This window comes from Cordyceps fumosorosea (assembly GCF_001636725.1).
Source record: "Cordyceps fumosorosea ARSEF 2679 chromosome Unknown scaffold_4, whole genome shotgun sequence".
NCBI classification, from domain to species: domain Eukaryota; kingdom Fungi; phylum Ascomycota; class Sordariomycetes; order Hypocreales; family Cordycipitaceae; genus Cordyceps; species Cordyceps fumosorosea.
Genome location: NW_017387304.1, coordinates 881,567 through 901,685, shown reverse-complemented (window position 1 = coordinate 901,685; position 20,119 = coordinate 881,567). Strand labels below are relative to the sequence as shown.

The 20,119-nt window shown below is 53.3% G+C and overlaps 3 protein-coding genes across 3 annotated transcripts; 2 read left to right on the top strand and 1 right to left on the bottom strand.

Moving 5' to 3' along the window:
• Positions 1 to 1,883: 1,883 nt before the first annotated feature.
• On the top strand, positions 1,884 to 3,159 carry ISF_02477 (DUF323 domain-containing protein; the record flags this gene model as incomplete). Its single annotated transcript, XM_018846083.1, has 3 exons — positions 1,884 to 2,239; positions 2,322 to 3,019; positions 3,086 to 3,159. 3 exons carry the CDS (start codon positions 1,884 to 1,886, stop codon positions 3,157 to 3,159), a joined length of 1,128 nt encoding a protein of 375 aa, XP_018706790.1.
• Positions 3,160 to 3,316: 157 nt separating this feature from the next.
• ISF_02476 (hypothetical protein) lies at positions 3,317 to 4,658 on the bottom strand (the record flags this gene model as incomplete). The annotated part of the gene is made up of 3 exons (XM_018846082.1): positions 3,317 to 3,493; positions 3,566 to 3,770; positions 3,829 to 4,658. 3 exons carry the CDS (start codon positions 4,656 to 4,658, stop codon positions 3,317 to 3,319), a joined length of 1,212 nt encoding a protein of 403 aa, XP_018706789.1.
• Positions 4,659 to 12,306: 7,648 nt separating this feature from the next.
• Positions 12,307 to 13,232, top strand: ISF_02475 (hypothetical protein; the record flags this gene model as incomplete). Its single annotated transcript, XM_018846081.1, has 2 exons — positions 12,307 to 12,698; positions 12,749 to 13,232. The coding sequence occupies 2 exons, from the start codon at positions 12,307 to 12,309 to the stop codon at positions 13,230 to 13,232; spliced, it is 876 nt and encodes a 291-aa protein (XP_018706788.1).
• Positions 13,233 to 20,119: the final 6,887 nt, after the last annotated feature.

Here is a 20,119-nt window from a genome sequence, read left to right as displayed (position 1 = left end):
CCCCTAAAGTTATTAGTTAGCTAACTAAATAATAACAGCAGCCTTCTCCCATGGCACACCCCGATAACCAGCCTACTAGTTAGTTCGTAGTTTCATAACTCGCGGACGACTTGTATGAACGATGTATGTACCAAGGTGCTCATTCATATGCACGTATTGTACGTACACACATTCACCAAACACGCCCCCAGGCCCCCCGGGCGCGCGGCGTTGCTCACCGTGCATGAGACCAGGCTTGATTTACAACGGGCTTGCCTCGTTTGCGGCTGGGGCGGAATTAAAAAGAAGGCAGCGTGAATGGATTCCGCCACCAGACACCCAGCCCGGCCGGCTGGTGTCAAGGTCCTGCGATCCAAGACCCGGTCTTACTTGATAAGTAGGTAGGCTAAGGTAGTAGTGTTGAAGAAAGCATGGGGAAAAAGGGTATTTTAATTCTATTTAATTCTATTTAGTTTATCTTATTTTATTTTATTATGACTGGTCCAAAGGTGAAATTGGAAATGGGCGCGCTGTCATTTTTATAAGTACAGATTCTATCCTGGGTAGTTTTACATTGTTCGCTTTCCTATCCGCCACCAAACCTTTGTCTCCTCCTCGTCGTCGTCGTCGTCGTTGTCGTCGTCGATCCTCTCCTCTCCTCCGTCTCTCTGGTCTGGTCTCGGCCGTCTTGTTCCCCGAATCTCATCATCAGGGTCCCACGCGGCGTCTTCGATTCGAAACACGGCACTCGTCCTCGGGGAGCTTTCTTCTGTTAATCAACCACGCGCGCTCTCACCGGAGGCGGACCAGCCAGCCCTTGTCCCTGTCAAGTAACACAAAAGGGAACAAAAGAAAAGGGGAAAAAAAAAAGATACCCATGCTCTCTCTGTCCCTCTCCACCAGGGGTCAACAACAGAGCAGTCCAATCGTTTGGCTGGCCGCGCCGCCCGCCGTCGCCGTCGCCGCCGCCGCATTCGCGGTGCCCACGGCGCATGACGGAGAAGCCATAGCCAAACATCCAACCATCCATACCATCCCCAGTAAAGGAGGACGCCGACCACAATTCGATTTTTCTGCGAGATTGCATTTCCGTTTTCTGGATCGGGCTTCTCCTGCGCCCCCCTTCTCATCCCACATCTTTTCTTTTTCTCTTTTTTTTCCCTCCTTGCCGATTTGTTTGCTTGCCCACCCTCGGTCTCGTCCGTCCCCGTCTGCCTGTCGCCGTCCGTCGTCAAGCCACCGCCGCCGCTGCCGCCGCCGCCAACAACATCCTCCTCTCTCTTCCTCCAGATGAAAGGTTTTTTCCGGCATCTTGACCTCTTACCGCCTTCTTCCATTCATTCATTCAATTGCCTCAATCCCAGACTCAAATCTCAGGCTGGTTTTGCATCAATCGACGCCTGTTCTGAGACAAAGCAGACAGGGAGAAAGAGTGGGAGAAAATCATAGTGAGAGAGGGGAGGGAGATGGGGAGAGAGATAGCCGACGGAGGAGGATTGCTTCGACCGACAGGCCTAGGCGCCTTGTAACCATCTCTTACCTGCCTGTCTTTTTCGTCACTGCTTCTGCACCGCGATACCCAGCAAACATACACCCACAAGGCGTTATCCGGTTCCCATCCAAAACGACCCACGAGAAGTAGGTCCATTTGTACAAACAACTCGTCTCTTTCCCGTGGATACATCCAGTTCCAAAAGGCGCAAGCCAGGATATAAAAAGCAATCCAATTCCTTCCTCCTTCTTCCTCTCGTCTGTACGACACAGCGATATCTGCATAGCCAGAACAATCCAGCTGCAGACTCCTCTCATCTTTCTTCGCGTTTTGCATTGGCAGCCCTTATCGTCTTAAAACCACCTCTCCCCTCCAAAGCCAATCCATCACCATCATCATCATCATCATCATCATGCCTTCACGTACCCAGGAGCACAATCTGCCCATCCCGGTGTCCAAGGCCTCCTTCGCCGCCACTCCGGAACACGGTCAGATCCTCAACATTGGTGGAAGCTCCCTCAAGGGCCTCTGCACTGACAAGCTCAACGAGACGCTCGCCGCAATCGCCCTGTCAGGGGACAAGGACACCCCCCCAACCTTGCCCGATGAGCTGCTCTATGACGACAAGGGCCTGCTCATCTGGAATGACATCATCTCCATTCCCGAGTTCTACCAGACCCATGACGAGACTGCCCTCTTCGACATCAACAGCGACGAAATTATCAGTCACATCCCCAAGGATATAACCATGATCGACTTGGGTTCCGGGTGAGTGGACGCTGTTTCCCATCAATTAGTTTAGTATTCTTCGCCTAGCCTGCTAACATGAGATCGTGTTTCCGTCGTCCAGCGATACAACAAAGGTTGACCACTTTCTTGCCGCCTTCGAATCCAAGAAACTCCCTGCTACGTACCTAGCTCTCGACATCTCAAAAACCTCGCTAGACCAGAGCATAGCGAGCCTGTACGCGAACCACTCCGGACCTGACTCCGTTGTCAAGTGTGGCGGTCTCTGGGGCACATTTCAGGACGGCCTTGTCCACGTTGGCAAGATAACGACGCCTCGTCTGTTTCTATCCCTCGGCTCTGTGCTGTGTAACGACCCTTGGCCCGCAGCTCTGAGCCACCTGAGAAGCTGGGCATCCGTTCTTCGGTCCGAGGATAAGATGCTCATTGGCATGGACGGCCATCTGGTTGCTGATCAGAGGGAGAAAATCTGGGCTGCCTATCATTCCTGCGACGAACTCTTCCGCGAGTTCTTCAACAACGGTTTGAACAACGCAAACAAGATTCTGGGATACAAGCTATTTGACGAGCAGGATTGGGATTTCCTGGCCGAGCTGGAGGAGAAGCCAACAACCCGCCATCGCTTCTTCCTACGTGCCAAGAAGGACATCCCGCTGCGGGACGACAACAGCGTCATTTCCAAAGGCCAGGAAATTGACTGGTTTGACTCCCACAAGTATGGCGAGCAAGATGTCCGCCTCATGTGCGGCAAGGCTGGCCTGACGGTCATCAAGTCTTGGGCGCCACCAGGCTCTGACTTCCGTACGTTATTCCGTCTTTTCCAACAGTCGAAGAATCAAGTGCAGCGAGGCTAACTGAGTGATTCAGGCCAGTATCTCGTGCGTCTTAAAGACGAACGCGACAATTTGGAGGACCACGACAGCGCCATTTCTGGCTTCTAAGCCAATGCACAAAATCCCTCCTTTGATCGGGTGTCTTCCCACTTGACTGTTGGTCGCCGGTTTGTATCATGTATTGATTGAGTGGTAATCATAGACGGGCGGCAGTTTTCCATTTCATAGACCAGAGCTGTGCCGCGCTATGTGCGTGCACAGTCTCTCATGTCAGGCAAAGGACCTCGCTCTCCTTTTCCTGAACCTTGGACACCATGCGCTCCCACCAGGGCTGTCTCTCGGCAATTGTACGGGGCAATTCCACGTTTGGTGCAGGCACTGGGACTTCAATTCCCATCCAACTCTGAATACGTTGCAGAGTTTTATAGAGTGGCGGCACGCTCTGCCGCAGGAGTTTGAATTAGCGACTGCCATTGAATAAAACAGTTGACTCTTGTGAACTATTTCAACTTACACTGCGAACCGGTGTGCGAATGACCGATTGGAACCAAGTGTGGGCGACTTCGACGTGGTCAGGCACAGTGGCCAGCAGACCGAGGAGAAAGACTGGCAGCAACGGAGCCTGGGCTGTGAACACCCTTCCCGATGTTGGCATGATAGAAATACTCTTGGCCAAGTCATCGATGTTAGCAATCACCTCGGGGTGATTTCGAGGAAGTCTAGAAAGGGTTAGTTGGCTCACTTGTACGTAAGACGACCAAGAACATGATTCCATACCTGAGAAGCCGGCACTGTAGATAGACCATCCCAGCCAGTCTCCAAGCCTCCGCCGTCACTTCCGTCATCTCTGCGGCTTCTCGGACAACATATGTCTCATCCTTTTCACGAATCCATTCAATCGGCTGCTGTTTCTGGTACTGTGCGGTTTCCCAACTACTATACTCAGCACTCCACTGATTCATAGTTTGAAGCTGGTTGTACAACAGTTCGGCTGTCACAGGGACTATGGGTGTCTCGCCATCCTGAAGCATGCGGGTTGAACAATAGGCCACCTGGCTGAAGATGTGAAGTAGACGCTTCGAGAAACCACAGCCACCATGTATTTCAAACATTTCCTGTTCGGAGCCGTATAACAGAAAGCCAAATCTGGATGTTTCAGCGACGGGGTCGAAAGTGGTGAGGGATGGGAGGGGCATCATGGGCTGAGCCAGAATGACTGCTCTCCCAACAATAACTGATTGCGACAGACGTAGAGCATCAACCTGAACATTCGATTCTTTGTAAAAGCGATTGCCAGGATCTGTAAGCTGCAGCACAGTTTCTGCATGTTTGAATCCCGTCAGCCAACGGGGGTGGTAGGGCTTCTGAAGCCTGCGTTCCGTGAGAACAATGTCCTGCATCGAGAGTACCGAGGCCAAGGTAATTAACTCGTTTGCTTCGCGCTCGTCGAGCTTCTGGGGATCTTGGAGCAGGTAGCTGAGCCGAGCTTCGGCTACGGCGAATCTTTCGTTGATGCGGCGCCGTACAGAATCATGAGGCAGATAGTCATGAATATAAATACCGGCGAGGGACTGCATGGCAGCCAGCACACCACCATTGTCATGCATTCTTGCAAAGTCGGTCAACCAGAGATTAGTTTTTCTGAGGACACTTCTCCCGGGACACCAGTTGCGGATATCTGAATTGATTTAGTCAGCAAAAGTTTCGGTAGAGACTGGTCAGATGAAACTTACAAAAGTTAAAAAGCTTTCTATCCATACTATCCATCTTTGTATGGAGTCCAAAATGGGAAGGGACGTAGCGGGGCTTTGGTTTCCTCTCGTTTTCAGGGAATGAGATTACACTCCCTGGAGGTGATTGGTGGTATGTGCCGGCATGAGATGCGACAAGAGTCGAGGCCGTTGAGAGGGGTGAATCTCCAGCCGTAGAGGGGTTATTGGAGGGCATCAAAGGAGACGCAGAGCCCCGCCGTGGAAGTGTAATGTCAGATTCATGGGGGGAAGGATATGTGGTAACCATAGAGGGAGACGAATCGTCGTCCTCGGGATCCGTTACTTCGATAATCCTCGATGACTGCTTATCCTCCTTCTGGGTCCAGGAAAATTTGATATACCCGTCAACTTCACCACCCCGTGGACGAGGAAACTGTAGAGGGGCGAAGTTGTGCCCGAAAGAGTTGATACAGTCAGAAAATGGACTTGTAGCGGCCTGTCTGGCGAGAGACCTTCGCCGCTGCTGACTTTGGCGGGGCGGCTCGGAAACGAAGGGTGGGCTCTGAGATGTCTGTGCTTGATAGGGGCGCTCTGGTGGATGTAGCGACCGTGGTGGCGGGTGTAACTGTTGAGGATCTTGTGGTTGGAAGGTGCGTTGTGCCGGCGAGACATATTGCAGTGGCGGTAGCTCTTGCGGAGGAGCAGTAACATGCTGTGACTGCTGTTGAAATGCCGTCGAGACATTAGCAGAACTCTGAGGAAGACCTGCGAGCCGAGAGTCATCAGTATATTTATCTTGAGTGTAGTTAGTTCTCTTGTAGCAGCTTAAGCCTTGTGATTTGCTTACAGCAGGGGATGAGTAGCCCCCGCCGCCGCGGCTATTAACAAAAGATGAAACCGCCAGTAGTTTCTCAGAGGAAGGTGGACTTTTTAAACTTCTGGATCGGTGGCTCGATAAAAAAAACCCCCGCGTGAAGCACAGATTGCGGAGGTAAGAGGCAAGTGAGAACAGCGCTAGACAACAAACAATGCACAGTCGACTAAGCCAGGGTATACTATACATCGAAAGACGCGGGCAAGGCTGCTGAAGCCACGGGAGATGATGTGTGTGTGCATATTCCTGCAAAACTTACTCAAACTTGTATTCCATAAAGCCGGGGGTATTGTGCTGTTCATAGGAGAAAACATAGAGGTGACCATAGGAGAGGGGTCAATGGGCATCGCGGCATTTGGGTGAGCCACCATGTCAGCCATCGATCCAAGCATAGGTATGGACAATGCGGCCGACGGCATGATAGGATGGGAAAACAACCATTCTCGATTCGAGGCTCGTGATGGGCCCCAAGCGTCGGGGAAGTTGTCTTGCCCATCTCGAGGCAAGGCCGCCTGGCCGGCGGCGGTCTCATCACGCCGGACGCGCTTGGCTGGGCGCTGGTCGTCGTCCCCAAAGCCGCCCATGAAGTCGAAGCGGGAAAGTGGAGGGTTGGTAGGGCTCATGGGCGTGGGCAGCGGAGTTGGGGTCGCGGCAGCGAGAGTTGGTTGGGAGTGCTTGTCGGGCAGCACTAGCCAACCAGCCAGGTTCGTGGGGTGACGCCGGGCTGGGCTGGGCAGCGACGTTGAGTGACAGGACGATGCAAGACAGGCACCGCGGGCGGAGCAAGCACGGAAGGGCGACGAGCACGGGAGGCGACAAGAGGGCTGTGAGACGCGCGCGCAAAGAGAAAATCGTGGAGACGAGAGCGTTACGGCGAGAGAAGAGTAGCCGCGAAAAGAGGAGATGGCGCGAAGAGAGAAGAGTATTCTAGCAGGCCCGACGGTATGGTCGGCAGGATGGCAGCGGCGGGTTTATTAGCGTTGGCGCGAGGGAGGGATTCAACAACAAGGTAAGACTATGTATTTTATCTTGTACCATGAGGGCTGAAGAAGACAAGATGGGACAGCGCTAGTAGATGAGGGAGATCCACTGCGACGAGGAGGCCGGAGAGGTGACGCGCGCTGTTGGTGTAAAAAAGTGCCGGTATATAGATTATGGAGTCGTGCAGGATCGGTACCTCCGCTTATTGGGTAGATGATAGCGTGTGTGATGTATACAGTAATTCGTACCTACATGGATAGGTAGTTGAAAGTCGGTGGTGCCGGGGAGTCGGTACTTGTCGCGGGGTTCAACTTGCAACCGAGCACGTCCACGTACAGGCTGTGTCTCCAAAAATACCAGTACCCAGCAGAGCAGTATTCGGCACCAGCGGTACACCGCAACTACTGGACAGCACAGCAGAGCACGGCCAAGGCACGGCCAAGTAGCCAAGCAACCAAGGGTATTCCCCCGGTCGGTACTGCAGCAAATGCAGCTAGTCGCACGTCTGGTGCACGTTTGGTGCACGTCTGGTGCAGCTGTTGCAGTGGGGGACGTTTGATGAGCCTGATATGATCTGTCGGCAGCTAATCCAGTGGAGTTGACGGACGGGCCGACCGCAACCGTGGCTGTCCACTTGGAGGGCGACACACCCTTGAGCAGCTGAAGGGGCGATGGCGAGTCGGACGACCGAAGGAAATGGAGACGTCGGACGACAGCCAGTCAAGTTTCACCAACGGGATGTATTCTGTGTTGGTATCCGTACCGAGGTATGCAGATGGACTTGTTGGTGTTTTGGGGGCGTAGAAAAAGCTGGAATTTTGGTCGAATCCTCTGGTCTGGCTGGACGAGCGGCGTTTGCGGTGGATTGCCGTGGACTGTGGTACGAGCACGTGTGTGGATAATGCTGCGCTTGGACGGGGTGGGCTCCTGGATTCCTGGTCAGAAACAGAGACGCGAGATGAGCCGACGATGATCCAAGGGTTGACGACTGGTTGATGCTTGTCGACTCCAAAGTCTGGGCCAACGACAATGGCGTATGGTACTGGGAGTTTGGACGGCGAATACGCGGGGCCAATAGTGGAAACACGCAGGCGGGCAAGCGAGTGAGGCAGGTGTGCGGGTGTTTGCGTTTGCGTTTGCGACCAACGAGCGATGGAAGCGGCAGGAAAGGGCGCGACGAGAGACAAGATAACCGCATAGATTGATTGACAAGAAGAGACAGGAAAATAGTAAGACGAGTCTACCTGTCGTCTCTTTTGCTGATGGGACAAGAGGGAAAGGGAAAGGGAGATGGGGAAAGAGTCGAGAAAGTGTGGAGAGAAAGGGTTAGGGAAAGCGGGAACTAAAAAGGCGCCCGTCTGCGTGAAGCCGACAGAGCGGTAGCGAGAATGGGCCTGGCCTGCAACAACAGCCCAAGCCGTCAACGACTGCATACAGAAACTCGGTCGGAGGCACCGTTTTGCACTGAAGAGGTATCAAATGCTTATCCATTTTTTTTTTCATTCCCCCGTTCTATCCCATTGCGGCGTGGCGGCGGCCGAGATGGGCAAGACAGGGCCTCAGGCGGGAAACAAGGGCGCAACAAGAGGCCAATGAGAAACGGTTGGCGACAATTCCAGGGTGACAGGAAGGAGGGTAACTAGGGTATCCAGTGAGATTGACAGCTCGCAGGAAGCATCCGATGATCTAGACTGGTAGCATCGGTTCGAAAAGGCCATGCTGCCGACCTTTTTCGGGCATCGGGCCTGGGCGAGGGTTTGGGCCGGCCAGGCAACGCAAGACAGATAGCGGCACACTTTAATTTTATCATTTGCGGAGCAATTTTCCCAAGCTTGGACTGCTCAACTCCTCCGTGCCAGTACAGCCAAGCAGGAAGAAAGACTCATAACAAGTACCAGGAGCACACACCAAATGGAAGGGACCTGTTAGTTACTGCGTCTAGCTGCATGCTGCAGTGGGTGCAGCATGCGGACTCTGGCCTTGAGTCCCTCCCAGATCTGCGCGAGATTGATTGGGCAGTGCCACCTCGCTGGTGTCCACGCCTGAAGGCTGAGACCCTGTCGTCCTGGTCGCCTTCATTGCGCTCAGCCGCCTGCACTGTAGGCGTCATCCCGAATAGCTGGGATTAAATCAGATGGGGAGAATGAGGCGGCCATGCAGGATGCAATTCATGGAATATGGATGCGCAGGCACACCGCAATCCTTCCATCGAATGCCTGAGCCTTGCCCTGCAAGCCACACTTCATCAACCAGTGCAGCGCGCGATCCCCGTGTCCTCAGACACCGCTGGAGATCGCGCGGAAAGGTGTCCAGATCAACGATTGTCTGCCCGATGCCCCTATCCTACGCATCCTTTTGACCCAGGGCCGTCCAAGCCACAGCGCAACAGATAAACAAGGTACAGCCGCAGGTTGCCTCGATCATTGTTCGGCTCCAAGGGGCTGCTCCATCAGGATCAGGTACGTGTTTTGCTTCTACATGTTCTTTTGTTGTTTCTTGCTTCTTCGCCCCATCTGTGGGCTCCAGTGCATCATCTTTGTTCACCTGCATAGCTAGTCGAAGGAGGATGCCACGAGCTGATTCGATGCCGCTACCACCAATGGACAGATAGTCTGACCACATCTCGCGTATGCAGCCAAGTCCTGCTAGTATCTGGTTCAAAAGGCAGGATGGAGCGGACTTGCTACAGATCATTACCGATACAGTCCAAAGATGATCGCAGTGCCTGTACGGGTTAGCCGGCCCGCGCCACAGGACGTAAGAAGCTGCGTGCTAAAATATAGGCTAAACTGGCTGCATTTGGGCCCGAAAAAAGATTCAGATGCATGTCGAAATAAAACATATTGCAGCCTGAAGCAATCTCTACGTTGGCCCGCTGTGCTCGCGTTCAAACAGGGCCTCTGGCTTGCGCACTGTTGCCCAAGCATCCCCCCCTTCTCCCCGCAGCGCAGCCCAGATGGGAAATGCCAAAATGCCAAATACCTGCAAAGACGCGAAATGCCGCTAGCAGGGATCAAAACGGGACGCTTGATAGCGGATCCGCCAGCGGGAGCTTGCCGGCCGGCCTAGCGTTGTTTTCTCTTCCCTCCTGCTGGCTACAGCCAATCATCAGCTTTCATCTGAGAACAAGGTGCTGGGGTAAGTGCCCGATCGAGACTAGTCGTTCCGAGCTCTAGGTTAGGGCTCCTCAGTCTCCCACACCTTCTGAGTATGAAGGTATTCAGGACTCTACGTATTATCGTTACGCGGCTATCAGATCAAGTATTAGGGACTTTGTAATAGCTATCTACGCTGTTAGGCCGTCTTGAGCCTCAAAAGCAAAAAAGAAAAAAATCTTGCAACACCATTTCATCTAATCACTCAGAATGACGCGATTCGTGCCAACTCCACCGTACAGATTAAAGTTAAAAGAAAAGAAACAAGCATCACTGATGAGAACTGCTCCTTTGGATAACAATAGGTATGACGTGCCTAATGCGCGCTCTGACCCAACTTGCGGCATGACAACTTATCGTGTGCATAACATGGCGGAAGGCCCAGCCAAAGTTCCCCACACTGGCGAGCATTTGTTACCCTGATGCACTGTTTTCAACATTGTGCGAGGCTCAATGTTGGATGAGTCGACGCTATGAGAGCTAGAAGGAGTAGCTAAAACTAAATCAATCAAGCTGTGTGTTAAGCCACGCTGCCTCGGTTGTAAACTGATCACGGGATGGTGGGAATTAAGCTCATCATACCAACATACACTCTACTATACGAATAAAACCTTGCATACCCCGCGAATAGAACCAAGCAGTTGCGACGCCATGACAGTTAGCAAGGATTTGCTCACAGGCAATAATGAAAACAACTTAGCCAAAAGTAAACAAGCTACGAACAATCTTTAGCTACCTACGGTTTTTTTTTTGTCTACGATACGCGTTGGCCCGTATGATGATGGCAGGGCGCGATCTGTCCATACTTGAGTAACCAGGGGCAGCAGTACCATCAAAACAAGTCTTCAGGGCGGGAAGGATAACGACCGCTGTATTATAGAGTTCATCGAACAGCAGCGCGGGGTAGACATGGTAGTTGGTTGGTGAAGTTCCAGGCCGAAGACAGTTGACAGGCCGAGGAGTGCATTCGATTGGAGGGAGAGCCTGACGGACCATTGATGGACCGGGCAAACTAGTTGTAACCAAGTTTTGCACGGGGTAGTTGTGTGCCCGTCCGGCTTAGTTAGCAATGCTCACAGAGATATAGTGTTTTAAAGACGAAGATAAAACAAAACGTCCGAGTTTCAGGGGAATTATACGGATTAACCTCTGCATTTACTTTTTGTTACGTTTTCATGGTCTGGACATACTCTCACCATGGAGTTTATTATGTAAGATTCTACAGAGCCGGGCGGGCGGCGTCTACGGCCAGCAAGCCACTGGGTGCGTGCCTTCCCTGGCGAGCTATCTATCAGCTTATTAGTAATGAACAGCAAACAGACAGAGATCGCGTCGTTCCACCCCGTGGCTCGCCTCAACTAGTCCAACTCTAATAATCACCACCAACGCACCGGTACACAAATCCCCAGCTACCCCATTCGCCCGGCCACTTACAGTGACATCGGGACCCTGCTCTTGTATGTCGCCGATTCCAAGACTCAAACCACCAGCCGCCACCCTCACCCTCCCGGCCCTGGTACAAACCAAGTGAGAGTGGGCTTTGGCTTTGGCCAGGTCTCTCCGCCTCGCGCCCGTTGGCTACTGTCGTCACACCTGTCTATCTTTGCTTGTTCCAGCATCCGTCAAGATCGATCCTTGGGCGGCGTTCCCATCTTGTCTCTCGCTTCCTTGGCCTATCCGAGCCTCAGATAATCCTGGGCCCTGTTCCTTCACCACCCGCGTTGCCCGCCGGGCCGAGCAACCACCACCGGAGACAGCAGGAAGAACCAGTATCAGGACCACCGGAGCAGCTCAATCATCACCCCTCCTCCGTTCCCCCTCCTCCGTTCCCCCTCCTTCGTTCCCCCTCCTTCGTTCCCCCTCCTCCGTTCCCCCCTCCCCTCTCCCCACCTGCCCGCCCGTTTCCGGCTCGCCCACTCTTTGGCTGTCCCGTCCCCCCCCATTCTACCGTCGGGATCTCCACATTCCCTCCTCACCAACGGCTCCCCACCCAGGCAAACTGCACTACAGGGCACGACGCAGTGTCGCCCGCAGAACCTGCCACAGACTCTTGACTTTCTTCATTGGGCGGCTCAGCATAATACTACCAAGGCAATAGCTCTTTGCTGCCTGCCCGCAAGGTGTTGTTGGCCTCTAAGCAAGCTCCCTCCCGGCTCAGTGAGGAGCGAGCGCCCCGCTCATTCTGTACCTACCCAGCGAACGTCATCCGTCGTTGTCGCCTGCAAGGAAGACAGCCCGCTTAAGGCCACACACGGCTGTTCTGTTTGCGGCCGCGATACTCCGCACAAGGTTGAGAGCGACAACTTGCGCTGTGCCACTTATCGTCTCGTGAGGGCATACATCCTAGTGTTGCTCGTACCCTCCTTCTCTACCTGCCCAGGTACCCTCGTGGCATGTGCTTGCGCCGCCGATGCACTCGCCCAGTGGGACGAAACCAAGAGCTGCCACCCAAAGCTCCTCCCAAGTGCCTGCCCAGCCCAGATACGTACCTACTACCTCCAGCCTGAGCCCGCCTCTCAGAGATATACATAGCATGGACGGCGCATTTGCTGCGATGCCGAGGCAGGCTCGTGTCTTTGAGTCGAGCTTACACACCACTGCTTGCAAAACTGCCTCTTTCGACTATCTAGTCAGAGACAAACTTAACCAAATTGTCCGCGACTTTCACAGCATGGGCACCGACTCCCCTTCAATGCCGCCTGCCCCCGGCCCGCTACTCTCTGAGGCGTCGGCCACCCTCCTTCGGGAGCTGGGAGACTACTTTACCCGTACAGCCCAGATGTGGTCGACGATGACCCATAATCTCCTTCAGGGACCGCATATTGATCAGATTTCGAGGGACGTCAACGTCCGTTCAGCCACTGAAACCCGTCTGGCGGATTTGTCAACCATTGCCGCCGTTGATGTTGAGCTCGGTCGCTTACGGTATGCGTCCCGTTTTGATGCCATTACAACCTTCTTACCAAGTTACACAGCAAAATTCGCGACTTAACGGCTAAATTTTCCAAAGATGTCCAAGCAGTTTGGCGCCCAGAGGAGTCTGTTCCGGACCCTTCTTCGTCCAGTCAAGCTGAGCGTGGGGGACAATTCCCACTAGCAGCCACAACGCTGTCTTCACCAAGCCAAGACGCTCGTTTCATCCCAAGCAGCCACACTGACGGCGACAGCTTCAACACATTGGCCGGTGGCATGGCTGAGCAGATGGATCTTGGTAAGGAAGACGACTCGGACTCAGACTCTGGAGATGAGGAGCTCTTCTCCAGCATCAATATGGACGCACTCAAGCAGAGAGGCAAAGGGACATACATGTGCCCCAAGGGAACGAAATGCGACAAAGGCGGCGTCGACAGAGACGGCAAGGTTATAATCTTTGACCGTAACTCATCATTTGCGTACGTGCCCAAATTCCATCTCGGCTTCAGGAAGGGTCAGGCACGATGGCCGAGCCGCATGACATGACGGCGGTGCTAACCCCTGAATAGTCAGCATTGTAACAAGCACCGCAAACCTTGGGTCTGTGACTTGCCAAACTGTCCAAACTTGCCCAAGAAGCGACGGTTCGCCCGGCGAGACGGGTTAGAACGGCATAAACAGACGGTGAAGCACGAACCCAAAAATGCAGACCCCCAAACTGGCGCCAGCTAGCACGTCTGCGCAGGCTTGTGACTGGTTAATCGCTCCATCATGCATGATCTGGTGCTACACTGATTGCACGGATTCATGCATCTGGGCACACCGTTCGGACCAGACTGGCGTTGATGCATGCATAGATACAGAAGCAGAAGCACGTTGACGTGGTTTGGCAGCCATGCAGCCGCAGCTCCTGAAGACAGCACGCCACCGTGACCAAGCAGCATACAGGAGTCGACATCGACATGGGGGGGAATGGGTGCAAGCGCTTTGCACTTCTTCCAGAAGCAAAACCGAGGGACAATTTCTGGAAGGTAAAAAAGAGAATAGGACAAAAAAAGGAAAAGAAATGGTGCCCTGCCAACTTGTCTGCTGCGCCTTTGAGCAAAGGGGAGAAAAGAGATATCAAGACGAGGAATGGGGGAAGAGGATAGGGAGGACAAAGCCTGTTGTGTAAACAAGGTCGGCGAGATTTGCTGAGATGGGCGAGAGCCACAAACTTGAATTCATGTAAGATGACGGCGTGGCAACACCTTGTCGGCGACTAAGAGGTTTCTCTACTGGCAGTAGAAAATAAAATAATAATCTACGAACTAGGTAGGTGCGGAATGAGACGCACGACATGAGCATTCCCTTTCAGCCCATTCCACCCCCTGTCCTTTTTTCCCTGCGCAACGCCGATCCCTGTTCCTAATCAAGTTCTTGTTCCTTTATTCTTTCTTCTTTTTTTTTTCGCCTTCTTCGGCTTGCGGGTTTGGCAAGGGGCGTAGCGTGGCTTGGCTTAGATGGGATGGCTGGGGTACCGGTGTGGTGGTCTTGGGCCAGCAGCAACTTCAATCATTGGGCCTGTCTGCGTCTTGACTCCGTAACCTACTTCGTTCTTGGTGCAGATGGCGGATCATGGCTGGCACCAAGCCCTCGGGCCCCGGCCATAAAGCTTAGGCCGAAAAGTCTCGGCTGGAAGGGCGGAGGCAATGTTCTGCAGCCCAACTACACCAACAGGCGGACAAGCGTGATCCTTGTCTTCCTGTTTCCTCTTTATCCATTTCGAAATATTTGCTCTTTGGGCGGCTAATAATGCAGACTAGCACTGGCGCGACTGGAGGGTCGCGGGAAATAGATAGAGTGAACATCTTTGTGGAAATTTAGAGACACACCATAGAGGCTGGCCTGGTGCTCGGGCTATGGCGGCGGCGGCGGTAGCGGCGCCTTATGGCAAGGGTACGTAGGTATAAACGTCTCGTATGTGTCGTCGTACAACTCAAGTGTCGGCAAACAATGCATGTTCGTACCAGTACAGGCCTTTCGGGCTTGCACCACGGCAAGTAGGTTGGTAGTCAGGCAGGCGGGCAGGCGGGCAGGGAGCCAGGGAGGCTGCGGCGCCCTGAGGGCTGTTTCACGATATCACTCATCCTTCATTGCGCAGCGCGACCTCTTCCTCCCTCGCTGCAACCCCTTGTGTTACTTTAGGTACCAAGAAATTCGGCTTTGTTTGAAATTCATGTGGGCAAGACGCCTGCATTCAGCGGAGACAAAAGACTCCGCTCCTGGTGCAGGTTGGCGTTAGATTAGGCGTCTCCCTGCATTGCATAGCATACTTGCAAAGCCAGACGGTAAAGCTGCCGACTAATTTCTTTGTAAATGACCTTTGGCTGCCACGCCTCTGACGTACGAAATCCGCGCATCTCGCGGCGGTGAGCGAGAAAGAGGCGCATCATCTTAAAAGCCTCTCACTAAGAACACAGCGAGCTCCTCTTTGTAAGTGCGCTGAAACAGCAGCCCAATATAACAAACTCTGGCTTTTGATACAGAGGGTCATTCTCTCATACCGTTATATTGGCCGCTTTCTTCTGGTAACTCCGCAGTCGATTTGGTTCTGGTCAGGGATGCCTTGTCGACAAGTGGAGAAAGAGGAGAAGTAGTCGCAGTGAATGTGAACAAACGATGGAGGCAAGGCTGAAGATGACGCTGCAGCCGCTGGTGCAGCGTGTGTAAAAGGGTCGGGGGGATGTCTTGCGGCAATTGCATTTGTGCCATGCACTCGCTACCAGTTTGTCTTGGGAAGGGACAATGCGCTGCTTGTCTGGGGACGCATGGGATCCTACGGAGATGGGGAAGGCATACTACTACGTACCATAGGCTGAATCTTGCTTGCTGGAGATGGAAGAATTCAGGGTTTTGTCATCTGAAGAGGAAGGAGTGCGTTGGCCCTGCATGATGAACGCACGTGCATGGCTCAGTGCTGCAGCATCTCGGTTGTCTTGCTCGGGTTCGGGCAGTCCCGGTCGTGACGAGAGAAGAGATACGACATCAATGTCTTGAGTGAACTCGTTGGGTCAAGAGGAAGGGAAACGTGGCGGGAAGAGCATAGAGATATGATGCCTCGAGGAAACAATTCAACTCCAACGCACAAATATGTTCTCGTGACCCAAGTGGAGTGAGAAGAACTGCGGTGCCACCTGGCAGGTTGTCGGCCAAGTCAGTACGGCCAAGTCAGTACGCTTGGCAAACGTCAAGAGTGACGGGAAGCCGAAAGGAAGCCGAAAGGAAGCCACATAAGCTGCTGTACGACAGCGGCTGCGTTGGTATGCATTTCCTATTATATTGAGGTTTGGCCCGAGTCGAGTTACATCCGACGACGAAGTACAAAGACGCGATGGCAAGGCTTGGCGAACATGTGATGGCAGCGCGCGCGCATGCATTGCTGTTTCCGCAATGCTCCTTCCCTTGGGCTTGTACGACTTGAGTGCAGCAGGGACCGACCATACTTTCTTCCATCGACAACTGTGGTACCGGTGGAATGGTACTTGTGTGGATCGACTCGATGCAGGCCCTGGTCAACCCAAGGCGATGGGTCGGTTGTCTCATGAATTGCCTGGGTCCCCCAAAGCGAAATGGACCTGAAGCCAGCAGCCACAGCGCCCAGTAGCCCCGAGTAGCTGGGACGGCGGGGACCTGTCCAGCAAGGAGGGAGGAAAGACTAGGGTAAGGTGCTTAGTCGTTGGTGGTAGCGGTGTAGTGGTTGGACAGACCGTGGCCAGTGGCCACAGAGATGTCGTTCCAGGTTCAAGGATCGGCGCGGATCAGAAGAAGCAGGAAATGAGGCTTTAGGGATGATGATCTCATCTCTGGCCCCGGGTTGCCGTTTTTGACCGAGCTGGAAGCCGGAGCATGTTACCGTATGCATGTAATGCCAGGGCAGCCAGGGAATACTCCGTACTGCATTTGCCTCGCTGGTTTACATTGGAGCAAACAGCAGCAGCAACAGTCGCAGCGGCAATAGTGACCGAACAGGATGTGCCAGCATGCACATCAAGGCAAACACCGCCAGTTGGTAGAGGAGGAGATAGCACGTGCACTGGCGATGGTGCGGACGCTGATGTGGTTGGGTCTGAGACGAACAAATAGCGATGATGCAGAGTTTTCAACGGTGACGTCTGGCGACGGCTATTAAGTTTAGGTGCGGGCGGTGGACAGATGCTGGTGGGTGATGAGAAAAGAGACAACAACAATATGAGAAGAAGCAAGAACAAAAATAAACTTGACTAGCAGGGAGATGGATTTTAGCGTGGAGCAGATTGATGGGGAGAAAAAAAGAGGGCCAAGGTTTGCGGGAGGGAGGGAGGGAGTCTGAGAGGCAAGAAGTGGCAGGTTTGGAAGGATGGAAGGAGCCAGTGCTCACTGCACGTACCAGTAGGAGCAGATACTGAAGTATCTATGGGTAGTACCTGATAAAAAAATAAGTCCGTGCAACAGCGGTCATTCAGCCCGTCTGTAATTTTCAGGATCATAATGAAGACTATAAGTATATACGTTATTAGTACGCCACCAAACCCCCTATGAATATAAGGTAGTGGCGTTGTTCCCGTCTCTTTGCCCTTTTTTTTTTTAAGTCTTCGTGGTCTGCCCTGTAAAGTTTCCTCGTCAGAGGGCTGCCCCGCGGGGTCCCTCCACTCCCAGCGGAGGAAAGAGTCAACATTGAAGTAGCATACTAACTATTTAATCCTACCAGGGTGGTAGTGATGCACCGTATGCGAGTTCCTCCTGCTTGGCTTGGCCTTAACTTGGCCGGGCTGGGTAAGGGTAGCACACTGGCAAAGAAGCGGCCAAAAGTAAGGATTCAAGAGCACATCAGGAACAGGAAATTCTAGGCGCCTCAGCCTTGTCCGGCTTCCTCTGTCCGGCGGAGCGGGCGTGGCATTGTCCCAACCACTCCAGCCCGTTACGAACTGGGCAGCAGCTGTGCTCGGCGACCACAGGCATGAATGGAGGAGGGGATGTCTCAAAAAGGGCAGTGACAAAGTACCAGCTGAATGCTGCTGAGCGGCCAGATTTGGGCATTTTCAGAGAGACCAGATGGCGCCATCATGGCCAAAGAGGTCTATCAGCTTGGACGCAGGCCAGCACGATACCTACATACATATTGTCTTGAACCCAAAGGCACCTGATTTTGCCTTGGGTCAATTAACCTACCGTTTTCCATTATTAGTAAGTACTTAGGTAGACAATCAAGTACTGTACGCAGGCAGCAAAAGGCTGATGGTTTACGCGATTCCCTTATAATTCCAGGGTCACACACAACCTCCAACATGCCCTTGTACTTCTTGCGTCAGTGCTCAAAACGCCACAGCATACTCCCTGTGGACCCTGTAACTATGTATGTACATACATATGTACAGTACATACATAGCACCGTGGCCCCTACCATGCCACCTACCAAACAGTGCCCTATCCTAGACTAATCTCCTTGTTTCCTCCCCCTCCCCCACCATCCAGCCTCACCATCATCAAACGGATCCCCTTCGCCTACACTCTCTCTGGCGCCCATCCATCCATTCTCTTGCGTCCCTCGCAACGAACCCTCTGTGGCAGCCAAATAGCCGCTCTTACAACATACCTATATCGATCGATGCTGTGACACAATTATTGCCTCCTGTATGGCCTTCGGATGCACGCCAACGCGGAGGTAGGTCAACTGAACAATCACTGTTGGACACGAAGCAGACCTGCGCTTGCTTGCTTGCTCCTCCCCTTGCTGCCCAAACACACACTCACATGACAGCAACCTGAATAGTAATCTCTCCCGCATTCCGATATTACAGCCAGCTTGTACTATGCCCCGGCTCTCTGACCTCATTGTCCGAATACACACACGGCTACAAACTGACGGCGGTGTGGCCTTGCATCTACGCAGGCCTGTTATACGAAGCAATAAGCACAATATACAGGGGTTCTTTCTACCTATTCGTGCTCAACAGATATGAAAGAGATCCCGCCGTTGTGATTGGCGGAGACAATCGGCCGCCATCGAACAACAACTGGTCATCGCGCCTTTTGAGTATGCATACTGGTACGTCTGTTGAATGCTAATCAGGCGATGCAGGTTGCAGCCCGCTGCTCTCGCCGTCCAACTCGCAGCCACATCCACCCTTGACTCCAACCCAAGCAGCGAGGACCCTCAAGCCCTGTATCTCGAATTCTGCACATGAGACACCAGCTGCGTGCGCTGTTGCTACGTCTCCTACGTAGTTTATTAAGTTAGCAGTACGAATAGGTACGCTTCCGCCAAGAAGCGTCGCCACCAGCGCTTCTCATTCGCCATGCCCCTGCTTCGACAACGCCTAAGTTGGCCCGTCCCGTGTGATACTGTCGCCCGCAAGCCCCAAGGTGCTCCATCGAGAGTGACAGACAGACTGGCTGTCCCTACTTTACAGGACCGTGGGAGAGACGACTGCGCTAACTAATACCGTGGCTTGGGACAGACTCTTGCGAGCTGCCCGCCCACCAGCAGCACAATCCATGATCCATGGCCCTCATCCATGGCAGGATGGCGCGCCGCCGCTCTGGTTTCAAGCCCGCCAATCTCGCCCTAGTCCGCTAGCCTGGCGGAGTGCCAGTTGTATGCCAATCCAGATTGCCAGTCTTCCGTACCGGAATATGTCGTGTCGGCAGCCTCGTCCAACCCCAAGCACCGTCAACCACCTCTCCCACCCAGTATGCCACTGTGCCTGGCAGCTGCAGCACTTGTTTCCCCTTCCTGGGCGGAGCGGCGTCGGACACACACAATTGATGAGAGGGGAGGGGACAGGACTGGGGCCCCTTCATCAGGCTAATACAGACTGGTCGGCCTAGTTAGCTCTTCTCTTCCCAGTCGTCGCCCCTGCGAGAGAGGAGACGAGACGGGCGTGCGTGCGTGTGGGCATTGAGAAAAGAAGCATGCGAAGCCTCTTGCTTTTTTCGTGCCTGGGGGAGCAACTACCTGCAAAGCCAATACCCAACTAGTTGACGAGCCACCCCCTTCCCCCCCGAGATTCATTTGTCAATACACCCCTCCTCGAGCAATTCGCACGCCCCGGGGGAACTGAGTTGTCTCTGCTAACTATTTCTTTCCTCCTGGGACTTGCTTGTTAAGTTCAGTCTGAATCGCGGCTTGAATTATAAAGATGCCATATCCACCCACCTCTTCTTCTGCCAATTTTTTTCCCTCCCTCTACAGACACCAATTCCACTTGTTCAATTCTTGTTGACCGTTTGTACAGCCATTCAAGACTATAACTGGAGTATCACTGCCTCACACGGTGCCACCACTCAATCTTGCGTTGGTCTCACAAGCCTTTGTTGCTACTCCGATTGTCACACACAACTGCCATTACCACATTAGTTACACCAACACTGGTTTGCTATTAAAGTACAACAACAACTTCACAACCGCAACC